The sequence below is a fragment of the Oryx dammah genome, unplaced genomic scaffold (genome assembly GCF_014754425.2).
Source record: "Oryx dammah isolate SB20612 unplaced genomic scaffold, SCBI_Odam_1.1 HiC_scaffold_24, whole genome shotgun sequence".
NCBI classification, from domain to species: Eukaryota; Metazoa; Chordata; class Mammalia; order Artiodactyla; family Bovidae; genus Oryx; species Oryx dammah.
In genome coordinates, this window is record NW_024070208.1 from 36,415,289 (window position 1) to 36,436,613 (window position 21,325).

Below are 21,325 nucleotides of genomic sequence, written 5' to 3' on the forward strand. Positions count from 1 at the left end.
AGTACCTCTGGGAATGTAAAATATCTTGTAGCTGCTTTATGATATGTAGAAGTGACCATGCTTTATCAAATCTGTTTTTAATGATGTTATTCTAGAATGTTTTCTTTCCAGATAATGACTGAGAAACATAATTTTAAAAAATGGTGCCAGGTACCACAACAGTAACAGAACTTTGTTGTTTCCTGAGGGTTTTTTTATTTTTTTTTTTAATGGAGTATGCTAGATGTCTCTATAATTTTGTTCAGATGATTGTAGAACTTTGAAAAGCTGTTGCTGTTATTGATGTATAACATACTTCTATTGGTCTTTTTATATAAATAAATATAATTTGAATTTTTAGAAACTTTGGCTGTGCTGTCAACTTTGGAAAAAGTATCCCAGTTGTACTGTGTTGGGTTGGCATTGTACAGAAATTAACAGCCATATTGGTCTAGAAACATTAAATATAATTTTTTCCATTTGTACAAGGGTAATGTACTGTATTAAATATATAAGGTCTTATCGACATGGGTTTAATTACAGAAGCTAATAAAGTATTCTCTAATTTAAAAAAACATAAAAACTGAAATAGAATTGAGTAAAAAAATATCTGAGTACATTATAGGTAATTAGGGTAAGTGCATGGGTATGTTATAATGTTTATTTTTTAATGTGGATCACAGGATAACCTTGAAAGATTATAGTATCAAAATATTTTAAAATACATTTTAAAAACAGAGATATTAGAAAGTATGAGAAAAATACAGTTCACCACTATCTTATTTATTTGGATTCTATATATGTAAAATTCATAAATTATAACAATGAAAACTGAATTTTAAGTTACTTTTATATTAAAGAAAAAGGGTTATCTGAACAATTCAAATGTATGTGAAAATGGACTTATCTGCTTATGAACACACACATCTGTAAATATCCATGCATCAACACCTAAATACTAACCTGAAATTTGAAACCATTTTAATTCTATTAAAAACATGTAAAGTTTGTATTCCAGCACATAAAGCACAAGACTTAGATCAGAAATTTAGGAATCAGAGGCTTAGATATGAATTCCAGTACCACCACTCACTGACAGGTTGACTTCGGGAACATCACTGAACATAAATTTAAATTTTGTTACTGGTAAAATGGGAATAATAATCTACATCTATGATAGTCAGAAGTAAACAAAAAATATAAACAAACACAGACATGTGAAAAAAAGCTTAGAAACCTAGCTATGTACTATCAGGTATTATCTTCAAATAGATAATAATCTCCTGTGCAAGTATAAAGACTTTTCTTCTTAATTTTTCCCTCCTAAAACCAAAATCTTTACAGGCCAAATGTCTCCTGATTTCATTGCTATACTTGGTAAGTACAACATAAGTGGAGGCATTTTCATCTATATTTTTACATACACTTTTTTTCAAAGTACAGTTGATTCTTGGACAACACAGGTTTGGAACAACACAACTATGAAGGTCCATTTACACATGGATTTTTTCCAATAAAAACCTACTACAGTGTTATCAATACACGATCAACAGCTGGTTGAATCTTCGACACAGAATTGTGGATATGGGAGAATGGAATAAATTATACTCAAATTGATTACACAATATGTTGGTGCCCCCATCCTCAGTGTGTTTAAGGGTCACCTGTATGCAGCTCTTTCTGATTCTGGATGAAACTCAAGTACTATTCTTAGTATTTTGGAAAGGTAAATTAACCCTTAATGCGAAAGGGTAAATTAGGAGTCCCACAAACAAATTCGCTAAGGAGATATAGAAAATACTGGAAAACAAGTTGTTTGACTTAATAACATGTACACAAATAAGGCTGACTATTATAAATAATTAAGTTTTAATGACCATTAAAATATTAGTGGCAAAATTCTTATCAGGAAATTTTTTATTATTATTCAGGTTAATAAATATACTTGAAAATAAAGAGAAATCCTTATTACAAATAAATATATAATGTATTTAACTGATTTGCCTACACGAATGAACTCAATAAAAGATGTTTTAATCACAATTTCATGTCTTTCCACTTAAAAGACCATTTAATGTGATAGCATTTAGCCTTCAAATAGTCACAAAAGAATGTCAGACTCACCCTGATAGTGCTGCCAATTACTTCCATTACCTTGCCTCGATACCACATAGTATCTGATCCCCTTACTGCACAAGCTTCTCCCTTTTTCCAGAAATAAGGTTCCAAAAGACCAAGGCATTTTAAATTACTTTGAATTTCATCCATCATTTTTATTAGTTCAAATTCTGAAGAAATTATTAAAAATAGAAAGCATTTAGGAAAAATTCCCCACCATTCTCAAATGAAGTCATCATCAAACTTCAGTTACTTTACCATGTGTGTGTGTGTTAGTCCCTCAGTTGTGTCTGACTCTTTATGATCCCATGGACTATAGCCTGCCAGGCTCCTCCATCCATGGGATTCTCCTGGCCAGAATACTGGAGTGGGTTGCCAAGTTCCTTCTCCAGGGGAATCTCCCTGACCCAGGGATCAAACCTGGGTCTTCCACATTGCAGGCAGATTCTTTACTATCTGAGCCACCAGGGAAGTCCCACTTCACCACTTAGATAACATTAAAGGGAATTAAAATCAGTCCCTACATAATAGAACTTTAATACTAATTCAGTCAGTAACTTCTCTATGTTTCAAACTGCTACTGCTAAGTCACTTCAGTCGTGTCCGACTCTGTGCGACCCCATAGATGGCAGCCCACCAGGCTCCCCCGTCCCTGGGATTCTCCAGGCAAGAACACTGGAGTGGGTTGCCATTTCCTTCTCCAATGCAGGAAGGTGAAAAGTGAAAGTGAAGTCGCTCAGTCGTGTCCGACCCTCAGCGACCCCATGGACTGCAGCCTTCCAGGCTACTCCATCCACGGGATTTTCCAGGCAAGAGTACTGGAGTGGGTTGCCATTGCCTTCTCTGTACTACTGACTAACAACGTGTAAATTATTATTCTGATCTCTGGTTATAAGTACAAGCATTATTTTGGAAGTGCAAAAATCTATAAAACTCTTAAACACATACCAGTTAGCCCTAATATATAACAACTAGTGCTTTAAGTTAATATCATTTTGACAGCACACCTAAGTGAAACACAAGTTATATGTTATTCGATGCTGAGATACAGCGTAATACTGCAGGTATAAAATTAAAATTCTATTACTGCTACTTCTGATTAACTGGCTCATTATTTCCACAATAAATATATATCCCCATAACTTATACCAGAAAGGGTAAGCTCTGGGTCAGTTCCTGTAACAGTTCAACCACTTCAGCTGTGAGTTCTTAAACATAAGCCTCAGTCTAGGGGAGGGGCTTCCCTGGTGGTCCAGTGGTTAAGACTTTGCCCTTCCAATGTACGGGGCATGGGTTCAATCCTTGGCTGGGGAATTAAGATCCCACATACACTCCAGGGTGGCCAAAACAACAACAACAACAACAACAACAAACAAACCAATTCTCAGTCTGTTCTTCTATAAACTAGGTGTAATAGTGCTAACCCACATTATCAGTATCAGAGGATTGGATAGAAGGCATCTGGCAATCAGTTCTACCTGATTATTTGTAAACATCAAGAAAGTTTCTGGGTTAAGTACTATTGCTAGAGGTCTGAAACACTATTCACTTCTAGAATTGCCAATTACGCAGATTTAGTCTGGTTCTCAAATTAGAAAACAATATTCAGGACTTTAACAAATGAGACAAAAAATTTCAACAAATTCATAGCCCCCATACCTCTCTCCATAGGTGGAATTACTATGAAGCTAACAGAGTTTAAGTCCTGTGAAAGCTAGAGTTGCTGTGAGTTATTGAGTGCTCTGGACACAATCAGGTTGTAGAAAGAAGTGTGAGCACATAAGTCTAAAGAGGTTTCAGGGACCACCTAAATCTCAAATGGCCCTGAATCTCCAGTCATTGACTGTGATTTCTTTTCTCATTCTAAATGAATTCAAACTTTTGTATTCTTTTTTCTTAGTCTACAAACTTGTTTAAGGGAACCACCTCCATGCTCATCTTAGGCCCAACGTTTATCCATTCCCAATGTCTCAATAAATGATTTTCATGTGCTGGGCATTGTGTAAAGTACTTTTTGTGCATTACTGCATTTAATCCTCACAATAACTCAGTGAATGAAAATAAGGTTCAGAAAGGTTAAATATCTACCCATGTGGATCTTACTAGAGAATTCCCTAGTGGTAAAAGCAACTACTTTTACAGAATAATACTATATAAAGTGAAAGTTCTTACCTGATAATTTAGGTACCACAAATATAGTTCCATCATCACCAATGCAGCTGACTACTGCCTCAAATACTTTCTGGTTAGGAATAGCTGGTGGTTTATAGCATCCAGTGGTTCTTGGCTCTAGAATTTTCTCCCTAAATTCAGTCACCTTGGGTTCACTGATACCAATAGCAGCTTTCTTGTCAGGGACAGAGTTAATCTTAATACACTTAGTAACCACTGATTCTCCTTGTTCCTGGGGGATTTCCAGAGACTTCTGGGATAATGAATGGCTGTTATCTAATTTATTAATTCTGTAACATGCAAAAAAGAATAATATATCCAACCATGAGCAAATAAAAATATTCTGGGAAAACAATATAAAAAGAATCATTCAAATATACTCGAAATGTAAAGAAAACATTGTTCTAGTTTAGGATATCCAAGTATAATTTGTTACATAAAAATGAGCATAGTTTAAGTTGTAATGAGAATTATTTTAAATTATGAATGAGCTTGTTGAGAATAAAGCAACTGAATTTCACTTAAATGCATTAAATTACCATCTGACATTTACATGCTATTCTCTCTTAAAATCTTCTATTAAGTATATCTCAAGTACCACACAATTAATTAGTTGTTACTGGGAAATACAACAGCTTCAAGTTGATTTTAATTTAGCCCAAAGATAGATCAATACATATGGCAAGTTAACAACATTTGTAAAATAATATAAAGATAGTAAGTCCCTTAAAAACAGTTTTCTCATATTATTCAGATATTAAGTATTAGTGGTAACATGCTATATTCACTGATAATTGTTTTACTTCCTGTTATTCTCTTCCAATTAAAAAAACCTACAAAAACATCCTAGAAGGAAACACAGACATTGTTCACGTTAGAAAAATGGATTTTTGTTTTTTCCCATGTTCCTGTACTTTCTTCCCTGGTAGCTCAGACGGTAGAGCATCTGCCTACAATGCCGGAGACCCAGGTTCGATCCCTGGGTCGGGAAGATCCCCTGGAGAAGGAAATGGCAACTCATTCCAGTATTCACGCCTGGAAAATCCCATGGACTCAGGAGTCTGGTGGGCTACAATCCATAGGGTTGCAAAGAGTCGGACATGACTGAGCAACTTCTGTGTGTGTGTACTTTCTTCTAAAAGGAAATGAGCACTGATAAAACAGTTACATAATTTCTCAACAAACATCTCCAGCCTTGAGATAGTAGTTTTACTGCCGAAAAGTAGAAAAGAACGTTAAATTAGTGGCAGATACTGTTGGTAATATTAACTTGCCCAGCACTTTTCACTTTATCATTTCCTGCAGCAAGGAACTGTGTTAGCCTGTAGTCAGTCAACACAAAACTAGCTGCAGAGCCTGGCTGCTTGCCAGTCAGCATCTACTACATTGGCCAAATACCTTGGGTTCTGTACTATTTCTGATCTCTTATTCTCTTTTAATTTCATTAAGATTGGGGTCCTAATCCAAGTAGGGTAAGAAATAACAATCTAAGATGAAAAAAGAGATCTGGCCAGGAATGGCAGATGGTTGCTACCTAGAACATGTATTTACAACTCTAATCTACTTCTACCTCTAAAAGGAATGAGATAAAAAGAGGAAATTAGGGCTACTACAGTTAATAGCCTGATCCTTCTCCCCTGGCACCAAGGTATTTAAACCCCAAACTTATACGTGAAAGCATCTTTACATGTAAATATTGTTCAATTACTTTTGTTTTGCTACCCAATTCTACTCATTTTCTACCTGTTTAACACAAATATATTTGATATAAACTTACCAGAATTTCTAACATAAAGTTTAAACACTTCTGTCTAAGCAAATGAGGCCAAAGAGCACAGATTTGGTACCCACTGTGTAATTCTCTTTTCCTTTGGTTTAAAGTGTAAATGCCAGAGCAAAGGGGAAAGTATAAAAGCAAAAATGTCAATAGGGATTTAAACATTCAGCAATCTTGAGTGAATTTATTTGTAAGTTGGCTCCTCAGGGTTAGGTTATATATAAATCATTTTCAAGAACAAACAAGAGGCAATTCTGGTTGAGCACACACAGATATAAAGATTTACACAAGCAAAGAAGCAGCATCCATCACAAACTATTTTTTAAAAACAGTGTATACCTTGTTTCTCTCAAAGCCAAACCCTTTTTAATCAAATATTTAGAAACATCAACACGCTCTCCTTTTTCATCTCTGCAGAAAATTTTCACAGGTAAGGGCCACATTGTATTGTTTTCCTATAGTGATTTAAGAGAATAAATATGAGACTCAAAAATGCAACTTCTTATAAACATTACACTTTTCACAGGTATTCCCCTCCACATTTCTCCATGCCAGAAGGAAAAATTTCCAACCAAGTAATTTTGATCTCTGAACACATCAGAGAGAAAATAGCATGGAAGAGTCAACAGAGAAAGACAGTTGTTTTATGAACTCTATCATGAACACTTCACAGTCAAGGTGAAGTTTACCAAAAGGAGGAGAGAAAAGGATGACTGAAAACTTTTTTTTTCCCATTCCAGGTTGAAAAGAGGAACACACCCTCAGTTACAAGCTCTCTATTCTCCTAAATACTTTGTAAGTTATATAACTAAACTATATTTTCCCAGGTGTGCCTTTTTTTCCCCTGTGAAAAGCCAAAGAAAGAACTACAAAACACATATTCTGCTTTCTGTGAAATTACAAAAGGGGGAAGTACAAACAGAAAAAATTAACATAAAATTACTAATAAAATTCTAATCATTAACGCAATAAAACGGATCAAATTGCATTACTGCAATAATGTATCAAATTAAAAAAAGGTTAAGGAGGCAAGAAATACTTCTTAGTGTTCTGAAAAGATTTATCCTATATATGTATCCTTTCTCAAATACATATTCATACAAACACCTTTTAGACACACAGTTAATATGATTTTACTAGAAGCCTAACTTTCCAATTTGTAAAGAATATAAAAAATTCCCCAACAGGCATTATAACTTGAAGACCAAAAAAAGGTTGCAAAAAAATGTCCAAATAGGAAATTCTCTGATGGTCCAGCAGTTAGCACTCTGCACTTTCAGTGCCAAGGGGCCCAGGTCTGATCTCTAGTCGGGGAACTAAGATCCCATATGCCATGCAGCCAAAAAAAAAAATCCAAACAGCTATTATTTTCTCAACAAAATAAATGGACCTGTACAAAACACCAATGAAATAACCAAAACATATCTACACTACCTGTTCACCTTGTCACACACCTGTATGATAATGGTTGCTACAGCTCCAGTGAGGTACAATGAGAGGCAGTCACAGGCTGTCGCTGTCCACTTGTCACTCCCACCTGTTGGTCTAAAATAAAAAAATGACACCTTGTCTTACAACAAATAGTATAGGATAAAGAAACATAAAAGAATCTTCATATACATATATATTTGAATCAACAACATACATAGTGAGAAATCAATTTAAACATGGCTTTGTATTATTTTCTTAAATTTCTTCCCCATTTTCATAGCCTTTTTTTCATCCCTCTAGTCTCCTTACAGCCCAAATTACAGGCTGTTATTTATATACATCTGTTCTGAAGCTGCACTGAGAACTCTTAAAATTTAAGTATGCTTGAAGCTTTCTAAAGCTATTATATACATTTCATATGTGCTGAAAAAAAGTGAAAGTCAGAAGTGTTAGTCACTCAGTCATGTCTGACTCTTTGCAATCTCATGAACTGTAGCCTGCCAGGGTCCTCTGTCTATGGTATTCTTCTGGCAAGAACACTGGAGTGGATTCCCTTCTCCAGGGGATCTTCCCGACCCAGGGCTAATTACACCATAAACTCAGAGAGCAGAGATATATGTGTACACACATTTGACCCTTGAATAATGTGGGGTTAGGGGTGAAGACCCTCCATGCAGTCAAAAACCTGTGTATAACTTTACAGCTGGCCCTCCATAAGGCAGTTCTGCTCTCAGATACAACCAACCACAGATGTGTCACTAGTGCCAAACTCCTTATAAGAGGACCTGTGAAGTTCAAACCTGTGTTGTTCAAGGGCCATCTGTATACTATGTGTTGTATGTTTTACATGTATTGTGTCTTAGTCCATCATATCTCCAATGCCTAGGATAGTTCACACAGAAGGCACACCAAAAATTCGTAATGGAAATACAAATAGAACAGCCCCTTTGTACTGATGATTTGTCTGCCCAAATATTTTTGGAAGATTTTTTTCTGGAATTCAAAGCTAATATGAATTGCTACTATGAATATTAGCTTCATTTATTCATGGTTGAAAAATGTTTTAATTATTTTTAATATTATTTTTAATATTCATGGTTGAAAAATGTTCAATAAATACTTGACAGATCAATGAAGAGCAGAATATCAATTTCATCATCTATTTTAGGTTGCAGAGTAGAAACTGAGTGACTTTAGATGTTTCAAACCATGAAATCCATGTCCACAGAATAAACATGTACCCTTGGAGGATGGCATGGCAACCCACTCCAGTATTCTTGCCTGGGGAATCCCATGGACAGAGGAGCCTGGTGGTCTACAGTTCATGGGGTCACAGGGTCAGCCACGACTGAAGTTACTTACCCCACATGCACCACTAAAGAGATATGGATGGAGTTTCATCAGACTTGCCCCATCCTCTGAGTAAAGAACCAATCTGGCAAATCTTTTCACATTAGATGGTTTACATGAGTGAACTAATGACATCAACTGTGTATGTAGTTTGACCAAATAGGATTTAGCAAAACTATTTATTATGAAGCCCAAACAGTGCTCTTATCACCTAAGAAACTTAGATTATCAGTGACTTCTTGAATTAGTTATGGTTTTTTATTTATGATGGTATACAGATAATATCAGTATACATACAAAATTAAGGTTTTCTATGACCTATTATGAACATACACTTTAAAATATTAACTTTTGGATATCTTGCACGTCGCATGATGTACTCTGCATATAAGTTAAATTAAGCAGTGTGACAATATACAGCCTTGATGTATTCCTCGGAACCAGTCTGTTGTTCCATTATGTGAAATGCTGGGCTGGATGAAGCACAAGCTGGAATCAAGATTTCCAGGAGAAATATCAATAACCTCAGATATGCAGATGACACCACCCTTATGGCAGAAAGTAAAGAGGAGCTAAAAAGCCTCTTGATGAAAGTGAAAGAGGAGAGTGAAAAAGTTGGCTTAAAGCTCAACATTCAGAAAACAAAGATCATGGCATCTGGTCCCATCACTTTGTGGCAAATAGATGGGGAAATAAGTCATCAGATTCAAGGTGTCTACAGGAATGCATTCTCTACCATGTTGGGTATGGTAAACGGATTGATAGAATTCTATCAATGAACAGAGGGTAGAGCCTCCACAACAAGAGGAGAGGCAGAGACACATTCTTGCCAGGTAAAGACCCACACCCCAGCTGCTGTGATCCATAACCAGGAGGAATCACAAAGATATGAGTCTCTTCTCTGAGGAGCCAGGGATTTGCACTCTACATGAGACACCCAAACCCCTAGATTCTACACAGGAGAGATTCCCAAAACACCTGGCTTTGAAATCCAATAGGGAATATGACCAGGAAAACTAGAGAAGAGCAGAGAACAGAAAAATTGTTCTTAAAGGGCCTGTGCCCAGACTCAACCTAAAAACAAGTGCAAAACACCACACTGAAAAGTGCATGGACAACAAATGAAGAGGACCCTCTTACTAAATCTTAAAGCATCTGCTGGAGACACAGGAACCAGCTGGGATGTCTCCCAGGGATGGAGACACTGGCAGGAACTTTTTTTGTTATCTCTGGCTACCTTGCTCTCACCAGTACTGGAATTCTCCCTCTAACCTGTCAGCACCAACGGGTCTCCCATGCTGAAAGCCCTGCCCACTCCACTCCTGAGCCTCAGCTGGACCTCAGAGCCACCCAAACAAAAGGTCTGTCCACCAGTGCCCAGCTGCTGCTGCAGCCTTGCCGCCACGGAAGGAGATACCCACAGAGGGGTCACCCCTAGAGTGCCAGGCTGTGGTGGCCAGGCAGGATCGTACCCTTGAGTCCCAATGGGCATCTCCTACATAAGGCCACTCTGCCAAGACTGGAAGAGACAACTGATTTACCTACTGTGTACAGATAGACAGAGAACTAGGCAAAATGAGAGAGGAATATGCTCTAGCCAAAAGACTAAGATTAAAACATCAGAAAAAGAACTAAACAAAACAGTGATAACCAATCTCCCTGATAGAGACTGAAAAGTAATCATAAAGATGCTTACCAAACTCAGGTGAGGCTTCCCAGGGGGTGCCAGTGGTAAAAGAATCCACCTGCCAATGCAGGAGATACAAGAGACGTGGGTTCGATCCCTGGGTTGGGAAGATCCCCTGGAGAAGAGCTTGGCAACCCACTCCAGTATTTTTGCCTGGAGAATCCCATGGACAGAGGAGCTTGATGGGCTGCAGTCTATGGGGTCACAAAGAGCTGGATACTACTAAAGTGACTTAGTACACATGCAAACTCAGAAGAAGAATGGAAGAACACCATGAGAACAACAATAAAGAGGTAGAAAGTATAAGAAAGCACCAAACAGAAGTTGTAACTGAATGAAAAATGCTCTAGAGGGGTTCAATAGCAGACTGGATGAGGATGAAGAGCAAATCAGCAAGCAGAAGACAAAGCAGTAGAACTCACCCAAACAGCAACAAAATGAAAAGAAAAAAAAAAAAAAGAAGATAACTTAAGGAACTTTGGAGGCAACAAGAAGTGGAATAACATTTGCATTATAGGAATCCGAGATGAAGAAGGAGATAAAGAACCAGAAAAATTATTTGAAAAGTGGCTAAAATTTCCCTAATCTGGGGAAGCAAACAGATACCCAGGTCTAGGAAACCCAAGAGAGTTCTAAAAAGATGAACCCAAAGGATCACATCAAGACACATTATAATTAGAGTGGTAAAAGCTAAGGATAAAGAAAAAATCCTAAAAGCAGCAAGAGAAAAACATCTTGTTATGTATATGGGAATCCCTATAAGGCAGTGAGTAGACTTTTCAGCAGAAACTTTATTTTTTATTCCTATCTTCATTTGTGTCTCAAGCTTCTTTTTTAACAGTTTGAACTTAATCTAGATACCTGCTATACTCACCTATCTCTATCTCAATACCACCAAAGTTTATGTGCTTCGTATTTTTTCTTTCCTGCTTCCCAAAACCTTAAAATTAACTAGATTTATGAAAATTTCAGAATATGTCAGCAAAATAAAAACAGATCAGAATCCAAACAGAAAAGTATTTCAAATCATATTCAGTAATAAGAAATTTTACTCAGCTAAGAACTACCTTATATCAACAAGAGAGCATTCCAAAGATAATCTTCCCATTGTCTTTAGGTTTTCTTGAAGTTCTCTTAAACAGTTAATGTTCACTACTAGTTCAACACCCACGTCATACAGCAAGACCTATGAAAACAATAACTTTAAGTCTATGGAAAAATAATGCTTTAATTTTTTTTGCAAACTGAAAAGCGTAATAAAAATTGCATGAAAATACAAAATGCATTTACTTTCTTGATTATATTTTTAACTCTGCATTTACCTCTACCAATGTGTCTGTAACCATTCTGATGATCTGGCCCCTTCGCCACTGATTTTTATCTGGGATATTAACAGCACAGTGCATATCATTTTCCCATTTAACAGGTTCCCATTTTGAGTTTTCATAAGCAGCAACCATCTTTTCTCCTAAACTATGTAAAGAAAAAAATTTTTTACCTCTCTGAAACTTTCTTATAACGTACAATTCTCTGACCTCCCTCCCCCATTCTATTCCAAACAAACTGGATGCCTCCTTCCTCCTTGAGCACCGGAGCACATTTCTACTGCAGGGTCTTGAACTAGCTCTTTCCTCTGCCTGACATGAGTGCCCCCCAGGCATCTTCAAGGCTCGCTTCCTCACTGCCTTGAGGATTTATCTCAAGTGTCACTGACTCTGTGATGTCTTCCTGCCCAGCTGCTTTATTTTTCTCATCTTCATCATTATCTCCTGCTGTAGGTAACTTTCTTTGTTCACTGTCATTCCCTCTACTAGAATGTAAGCTCCATGACTGCACAAACTTGTCCATGTTTTTATCACTGTTTCCCCAACAGCTATAATACTGGCTGTCAAATAATAGGTGCTCAATAAGCCTTTGTGGAATATATAAATCTTAATACAATAAAAATAATCAGTTAATATACTATTTGTATACTGTTAACTAGTTTTTAAGTGACTAGCTGAAATAATTTTGTACTTTTAAAACAAGAACTCTGCATTTATGAGTTCTAGATCTTTGAAATAAAATACAGAAAAGAGAATAAACTATATGCACAATATATTTTCCTTGGATGTTATACCTATGAAGCAAGTTTTCTGTTAATAACCACTGAACATAGATCTTCTCAGGAGACATTATACTGCAGATGTGCACAGGCAGTTCCTTATTATAAAGTGACTGCAGATCCTCACTAGGTAGAGATTTTGCAAACAGAGGATTTATTAAGTTGTTTACTTCATTTGAAATAATTTCTTCTGGAGAAGGATCCCATACTTCAATATGCTTTTTAGAATTATCTTTGAGGGTATATCTGAAAAAAAAAACCCATTAACAATATGAATAGTTTGCAAAATATTTATGTTTGTATTTGGTTAGATCTAGAGATGAACAAGTTTTAGTTATGATTCACTGCTTTGCAGTTTTGATATTAACAACAATTTTAGTCTTCTTTAAAAAGAGTTCTTAATGACTAACAAAGGACAAAAAGGAAAAAAAAAACATGTAAAATCCAGGGTTTCTACTTTAAAAACAGTTTAAAATACCAAGTGTGCTAATAATTTCATCATTCCTTACTGATATTTTGTACTCACAAAAGAAAAGAATTATTCAGGATTTTTTTTGGTAACTTGAATATTTCTCTTTGCCTAAAAGTTATCAAACTGTTTGTCAGTGAGAATACAAGTGGAAAACAATTGCTATTTTAAAATCTGTTAACAAGCAAAATTACTGAATTAAGTGTTTAGAACGTTTAATTAATCTGAACAGTTCAGAATCTAATCACAGATAATTAATGACAAAATTTCTTCAAAGGAAAAATCTTAAGTTCTTTCATAATAAACTGGAGATTGTGCTAACCAGAGGGGCTAAGTTTTTCCTTCTGAATCTATTGGATAGTTTTCGGTCCTTATTTGACATGAACTCTGAGCCTAAACTAGCTACTCTTGCCTTCTTGAAATGTTCTCTTTCTTTGGTTCCTGGTTTTTCTCTAATCTCAGGTTCTTGATCTACCATTTTTCTGGGCTTGTCTCTCCTGTAAATGATAATGCTTAGAGTTGCATGTTCATTTATGGAGATTGAGATGATTTGATGAACTCATTTACCATGTATATGTTTACTCCCCATCTGAATCACCCAATCAGGTCTCTCTCTCTTGTATGCTCCAGACTCTGATACTTATTTCTTTCATTCAATTAATATTTACTGAGTACATACTGTGAGCCAAGAGTCCTAGGTTCCAGAGATACAGCAGTGGACAAAATAAGCAGGGTCAAGTCCTCCAGGATCTTATGGTATTATGATAAGGGAGTGATTACATAATTATAAAAAAAATAAACTTCAAAGAACAAGGGCATAAGCCAATGAAATCTAACCTAGTCTTGGAGCTGGAGATTTCTCTGATTAAGTGACATTTCAATTGAGATTTTAAAAGGACAAGCAGGAGTTAGGGAGGCATTCCAGAAACCAAAGGAAAAATATGTAGCTTTGGCATAAAGTAATAGGACATGGCATGAACCCTGAAGCACACAGGGGCCAGATTATTTGGGAAAGATTATGGTTTATTTTATAAATGATAGTGTGCATGTATGATACAGGTGACCGCAACAGACTAGACTGTGGGACTTCACACTTCCTTTCTTCTTACTCCTTAGGTGCTCAGGGAAAACACTGATCAAGGGAAACTCATGTTCTAATTTGAGGACAGGCAACAGATACAATCCTCTGGAGGAGGGCATGGCAACCCACTCCAGTATTGATGCCTAGAGAATCCCATGAACAGAGAAGCCTGGTGGGCTACAGTCCATGGGGTCACAGAGAGTTGAACACAACTGAACAACTAACACACACATAGAACAGATACAGTGGAAACAGTAAGACTGTTTTGTAGGAATCAGTAGGAATCAGCAATCTGGGTACTGAAGGGCAAGGAAACTGACTGGGGCTGCCAGAGTAGGGTGGGTTTACAATAACTGGTTCCCTGGGAAGGTTTGCAAAGCAATGTGCTTCCCCTGCCTCAATTATTTTTAATCAGAGGACAACTGCTTTACAATGTTATGTTGATTTCTGCCATACATCAACATGAATCAGCTGTAGGTATTCATGTTTCCTCTGTCTTGAACCTCCCTCCCCATCCGATCCCTCTAGTTTGTCACACAGCTCCAGGCTGAGCTCTCTGCACTATACAGCAACTTCCCATCACCAATCCATTTTACAAATGGTAATGTACATATTTCAATGCTACTCTCTCAATTTACCCCACCCTCTCCTTGCCCCACTATGTCCATAAGTCTGTTCATTGTGTCTGAGTCTCTATTCCTGCCCTGCAAATGGGTTCATGGGTACCATTTTTCTAGATCCCATATATATGTGATAATATATGGTATTTGTTTTTTTTCTTTTCTGACTTACTTCACTCTGTCTAACAGGTTCTAGGTTCATCCACCTCACTAGAACTGACTCAAATTCATTCCTTTTTATGGCTGAGTAATATTCCATCGTATATATGTACCACAACTTCTTTATACATTTACCTGTCGACAGACATCTAGGTTACTTCGATGTCCAGGCTATTGTAAACAGTGCTACAATGAACACTGGGGTACAAGTATCTTTTTCAATTATGGTCTTCTCAGGGTATATGCCCAATAGTGGGACTGCTGGGTCATATGACAGTTTCATTCCTAGTTTTTTAAGAAATTGCCATACTGTTCTCCATAGTGGCTGTTATCAATTTACATTCCCACCAGCATACAAGAGGTTTCCCTTTTCTCCACATTCTCTCCAGCATTTACTGTTAGCAGATTTTCTGACGATGACCATTCTGACGGGTGTATGGTGTCCTCACTGTAGTTTTGATTTGCATTTCTCTAATAATGAGCAATGTTGAGCTTTTTTTGATGTGTTTATTAGCCATCTGGATGTCTTATTTGAGGAAATAAATGTTTGCTTAGGTCTTGTGCCCATTCTCTGATTAGGCTGTTTGCTTTTCTGATGTTGAACTGCATGAACTATTTGTCTATTTTGGAGATTAATCCTTTATCAGTTACTTCATTTGCAATTATTTTCTCCTATTCTGAAGGTTCTCTTTTCATCTTGTTTATGGTTTCCTTTGTTGTGCAAAATCTTTCAAGTTTAATTAGGTCCCATTTGTTTATTTTTGTTTTTATTTCCATTACTGCAGGAGGTCGGTCATAGAGGATCTTGCTGTGATTTATGTCAACATTTTCAACAGTAAGTATTTTAACTTAAATTAGTTAAGATCACTGACTCCTACTCTCATTTTTTGGTCTAAGTATTCCAGGGGCTTGGCTAAGGGGAGTTGACTTTGAAACACATTTAGTTTGGATTTAGTGGGATACAGTTTTGTGGTTGACCACCACTTCCCTGTGGAGTTATGCTACTGCTAGCGATCCTGGTATGGGAATGGATTCCAGAGATACTTCTAAGACCTTTAATGTAACAATATGAAAATATAAGGTTCAATATAAAGCAAATATACCACTGTGAGGAGGATGCTGGAGACAAACTATTTAATGAATACAGTGAGCCACTATATGCTTGTTAATCTGGTGTAACAGTGCTTCTTTTTTAGACTTAAACATCTCCCAGTTTGGACAAGAATTAGGGTTACCCTATTAATAAGTGAATTAAATCAATACATTAATAAATATCAGTTTAAACTATATTAAAGATTCATTAAAATAAAACTTGAAGTGTCTTGAATATTATTTACATAATGTATATTTAATATATATATGTATATATAATGTATATAAGTAAATATTATGCAGGTATAATGATGTAAGATATTACAATCTCAAGAGATAACCCTTAAACCTGCAAAGAACAGGGCTTTGAGGAGAGCAGCTCTAAGAGGTGTGTTCCTTCCAGCAGTCCTTAAATCTTTACAGAATCACAAATCACCATATTTTGACCCACAGACCTGTTCCAGGAAGCCCTGACACTTGATGCAATGCAAAAAGGGGGTGCAAGCAGGCATCTTTAACATAAGCACAGGTGCCCATAGGAACCAGAAAAGTGACTAGAATGAGTGCAGTTGTAAGGGGGCACATTGTATGTAGGGAAGGGGAAACCCATGGGGAGCTTTCTTTTTTTCTTTTATTGAAGTATAGGTTATTTACAATGTTATGTTAATTTCTGCTGCCCAGTAAAGTGATTCAGTTATACATATACATAATTTTTTCATATTCTTTTCATGTTTATCTCAGGATATAAAATATAGGTCCCTGTGCTATACAGTAAGATCTTGTTTATCCATTCTATATATACTAGTTTGCATCTGCTAATGTGGGGAGCTTTCTGTTTACAAATCTGGCACCTAATTCCACTTCAAAGAAAATGCCTGAGGCCAGTTGAGGCTCTCCAATCACTGGTGGCTCAGCTGGTAAAAAATCCACCTGCAATGCAGGAGACCCTGGTTTGATTCCTGGGTCAGGAAGATCCCTGCAGAAGACAGGATATTCACTCTAGTATTCTTGGGCTTCCCTGGTGGCTCAGATGGTAAAGAATCCACCTGCAATGTGGGAGACCTGGGTTTGATCCCTGGGTAGGGAAGATCCCCTGGAGGAGGGCATGGCAACCCACTCCAGTATTCTTGCCTGGAGAATCCCCATGGACAGAGGAGCCTGGCAGGCTACAGTCCATGGGGTCACAAAGAGTCAGACACAAGTGAGCGACTAAGGACAGCACACAATGTATATATAATACATAAAAGAAATAATATTCAACTAAAATTAACTATGATTTTTAGAAATTTACATGACACTACTAATAACTAAGCTATGGTTCTAAAAAAAACTTTAAAAAATTACCAATAAACAAATTTCAACCAACCACACTACAGAAAAGACATTTACTTTTCTGTTCCTGCCAAAGGAAATATCACCAAATCTGCCATTTCATGTGGTAATCAGTATACAGTTAAAAAATCTGTAAAGGTATTTTACAGGTGATTCTGAATTTTCTAATATTCACAGTATTTGTCAACTTTTGAAAATCTGTATTTGTTGATTTCTTTTAACAGTTATAATTTTGCATACTTTTCCTGAATGAGGGCCTCCCAAATGTACAAATTTCAGGCTGACCCATGAACCTTGGATTTGCCTGTTGACGAGTACAAGGATGAGCATTTGGGAGTGAGGAATCATGCCTGCTTCTCTCTTCACCCTGCTTCCTTAGCTACTGCCATGCCTGCTCCTGAGGCTCCACCATGTGAGCCCTGCAGTCCTCCGGCCAAGGGCATGACCTACAGCTCGCCGATCACTGCACAATGCTTTGCTTCCTGGGGATCCTCCCTCTGCTTTAACAGACACAGGACCTCACACAACACGCTCAAAGTGGGTGTCACCTCCACTCTCTGTATGTCGCCTCCACTCTCCCCGCAAGTGGAGAGTGTCCTGTTCTCAGCAGAAGCACCCAAGATATCCTTCAGTAAGTGACTGAATAAACAAACTGTGATACAACCAGACAATGGAATATTATTCACTGCTAAAAAGCAATGAGCTATCAAGCCAGAAAAAGACACAGAGGAACCTTAAAAGGATATTACTAAATGAAAGAAGCCAATTTGAGAAGGCTACATACTATATGATTCCACTGTGGAAAAGAGACAACTATGGAGGCGATAAAATGATCAGTGTTTGCCATTAGCTAGAGGGGAGGGAAGAATGTTAGGCTTTCACAGATTTTCAGGACAGTGGAAATACTCAATGTTAGGCTCTCACAGATTTTCAGGACAGTGGAAATACTCTGTATGACACTACAATGGTATATTCAAGTCACTACATAATGTCCAAACCCACACAATATACATACAGTAACCCAAACTTTGGACTTTGATGATTCTGACATGTTAACAGAATTTCACTGTTCCCTGTAAATACACCACTTTGCTGGTTGATAATGGTGGGGAGGCTATGTCTATGTGGGGGCAGAAGCATAAAGGAACTCTGTTCTTTCCACTTCATGTCCTGGACCTAAAATGGCTACAAAAAATAGTCTATTTAACAAAATAAAAAGGATGACACCCTTAAATATGAAACATGTAACTATAAAACATAAGGAAGAATACATAGGAGAAAATCTTTACAACCTTGGCTTAGGCAAAGATTTCTCAGCTAAATACAAAATGCCTGAATTATAAAAGAAAAAAAATTGCCAAAATGAACTTTAAAACCAGAACCTTTGGCTCTTTAAAAGACACCTTAAGAAGCCAGATTGGAAGAAAGTATTTGCAAAGTACATGCCTAATGAAAGACATGTCTAGAATATATAAAGAGCTCTCATATTTCAATGATAATAAGCAACAGTTTTCAAAAAGGGCAAAACGTGAAAAGATACTTCACGAAAGAAGAGATACAGATGGCAAATAAGCACGTTAAGATCTTTAATGTCATTCAGTTCAGTTCAGTTCAGTCGCTCAGTTGTGTCTGACTCTTTGCGACCCCATGAATTGCAGCACACGAGGCCTCCCTGTCCATTACCAACTCCTGGAGTTCACTCAAACTCATGGAAATTAAGATGAAAACCACTATACTCCTATAAGAAGGGCTAATATAAAATGACAAAATCAAGTGCTAGCAAGAATGGAGAACAATAAAACTCTCATAAACATTTGGCAGGTTCTCATAAAGGTAGAAATAAATTTACCTTACAAACAGCAATTTTGCATACATACATATAGCTACACAAACACCTGTATGCAAATATCTACAGCAGCTTTATTCACGAAGTTTCCCCAAACTGGAACTAGCCCAAATGTCCATCAATTGGTAAACATATAATATTATGGTGCATCCATACAATGAAATACGAGTGAGCAAAGCAATGAGAACTACCGGTGTAGGCAACATGACCTAATCTCAAAAACATTATGCTAAATGGAAAGGTTGTTGTTGTTTAGTCACTCAGTGTGTCCGACTCTTTGTGACCAAATGGAAAAGCAAGACACAAAAAGGCCAAGTATTATATGACTCCATTTATATGAATGTGTGGAAAAGACAAAACTATGGAGACAGAAATTTGATCAGTAGCTGCCAAGGACTAGGTATGGAGGAAGGAGACTCACTACATAAGGAAACAAAGTGAACTTTGAGGAGTCATGAAAATAGTCTGCAACTTGACTGTAATGACAGCTGTGTGATTATATGTGTTTATCAAAACTCATAACTCTACCTAAAAAGGGTGAACTTTTTAAACTGTGTATGTTATATATTTCATAACCCTATGTAAAAAAAAAGAAAACTCAGTCCAATACATTTAAATATTTCTTCTCCTTTCTCTCCCTCCCATGCTTAGGACCTATAGTGGAAAAGGCCAGCCCTCTCTACTACTTATGGTTCCACCAGTGTTGGGTGGGGGGTAGGGGTGAGGGGGGTAGGGAGGCAGAGCCAGACCACACACTGGCCATGTCACGGCAGAGCTCTGCTGGGTGTCGCTGCTTCTCTGGCATACTCTGACAGGCATCACTGTGGGTGTACTCAAATACTGGCTTTCTTAAGGGCTGTGTGATGGAGTTCTTCAGGAAACCCCTCAAGGGCCACTGCCTTGCACAAGTCCCTACCATAGAGGAACTGCTGTGTCCTGACTTTAAACCCTCCCACCTTTCCTACCGCCACTCTGCCCTTCTGCTTCTGGGTCGCCTCAACCACAAGGCTTTTAACCAGGACAGGCATTTTAACCAGACCTGTCCTGGGTAAAAGCACAATGGTCAAGCCTGGTTCCCCTTTCAAGTATCCACTTGTACCCAGGAAAAATTCCTATTTCTCCAAATGAGAATGCAGGCTACTCTACTATTTTGCTCACTCTCTACCCTGCCGTTTCTCTTCCTGATTCTCTTCACAAACGGTTCAAGAGGCCACCTAAGCAGACATCCCACCTAAAATAAAATGTCAGTCTCCTTTTCTCAGATGCACCCTCTGTCTCCAGGAACCATTCTTGTAGAGCCCCATAGGGATGAAGAAAAAAGCCACTCTACTCCTGCCTAGACTGAAGACTCCAATTATTTTTTCTTCTCATTTTACTGACCCATTAATAGGGAAAAATTCCCATCTATAGTCTAAGCAGATCTCCAATGGGGAATGATATGCCAGTTTCCCTTCTTGTGAACAGTGTTACATATCAACTAAAAATAAAAGTTTACAGGTCCACTTACCCTACTTCATAAGATGCTAGTCCCTCTTTGACTAGCTGGTCATTAATACTGGTGGGAATCATTCCAGGAGCACCAAGAAAATCAAAAAGTTCAACTAACAGCACATTATCTTCCAGAATTTCTGTAAAAATATTAAGACTAGTTTGGGGAAAGAAATAAATACATCACAAAATATACTAAATGAAGCAATTTTAAAAACCTGAGAACTTAATTTCCTTCATTTTGCATACATGAAGCCTCCTGCTGCGTAATGTCCATTTCTCTCTAGGGGTAGATACATCACTTGTCATACATGAAAGAACTGCCAATGTTAATAAAATTTTCATTTTAGGTTATTATGTACTGTTCTATAATAAACCAAAAGCAGCTTGAAGCTTTTAGATTCAGAGAAAAACACAGTGACATACATTAATTCCAATAGCATTCTGTTGTGGTTTTAAACTGTTTTACTGGATTCTGCCAAGTTCCAGAGGGCAAAAGATAAAAATAAAAATTAATCCAGGCCAGTGCTTATTTGTAAAGCTTTACAGCTTTTCTAAGAATGACACACACATGTGTGCATGTAAACACACACAGAGAACAGCACGAAGTTTCAAACAAC

General features: G+C 37.2%; 1 protein-coding gene across 1 annotated transcript in view; it reads right to left on the minus strand.

Moving 5' to 3' along the window:
- The window catches only part of RNF17 (ring finger protein 17), a 115,783-nt gene that overhangs the window by 24,838 nt on the left and 69,620 nt on the right, over positions 1–21,325 (minus strand). Inside the window, exons 20-27 of the mRNA XM_040266846.1 lie at positions 20,725–20,845; positions 12,634–12,864; positions 11,837–11,987; positions 11,582–11,700; positions 7,501–7,591; positions 6,386–6,501; positions 4,270–4,559; positions 2,104–2,267 (exon numbers count right to left, since the gene is read on the minus strand). Of these exons, the coding sequence (XP_040122780.1) occupies positions 2,104–2,267; positions 4,270–4,559; positions 6,386–6,501; positions 7,501–7,591; positions 11,582–11,700; positions 11,837–11,987; positions 12,634–12,864; positions 20,725–20,845 (1,283 nt within the window). The remainder of the gene's footprint in view (positions 1–2,103; positions 2,268–4,269; positions 4,560–6,385; positions 6,502–7,500; positions 7,592–11,581; positions 11,701–11,836; positions 11,988–12,633; positions 12,865–20,724; positions 20,846–21,325) is intronic.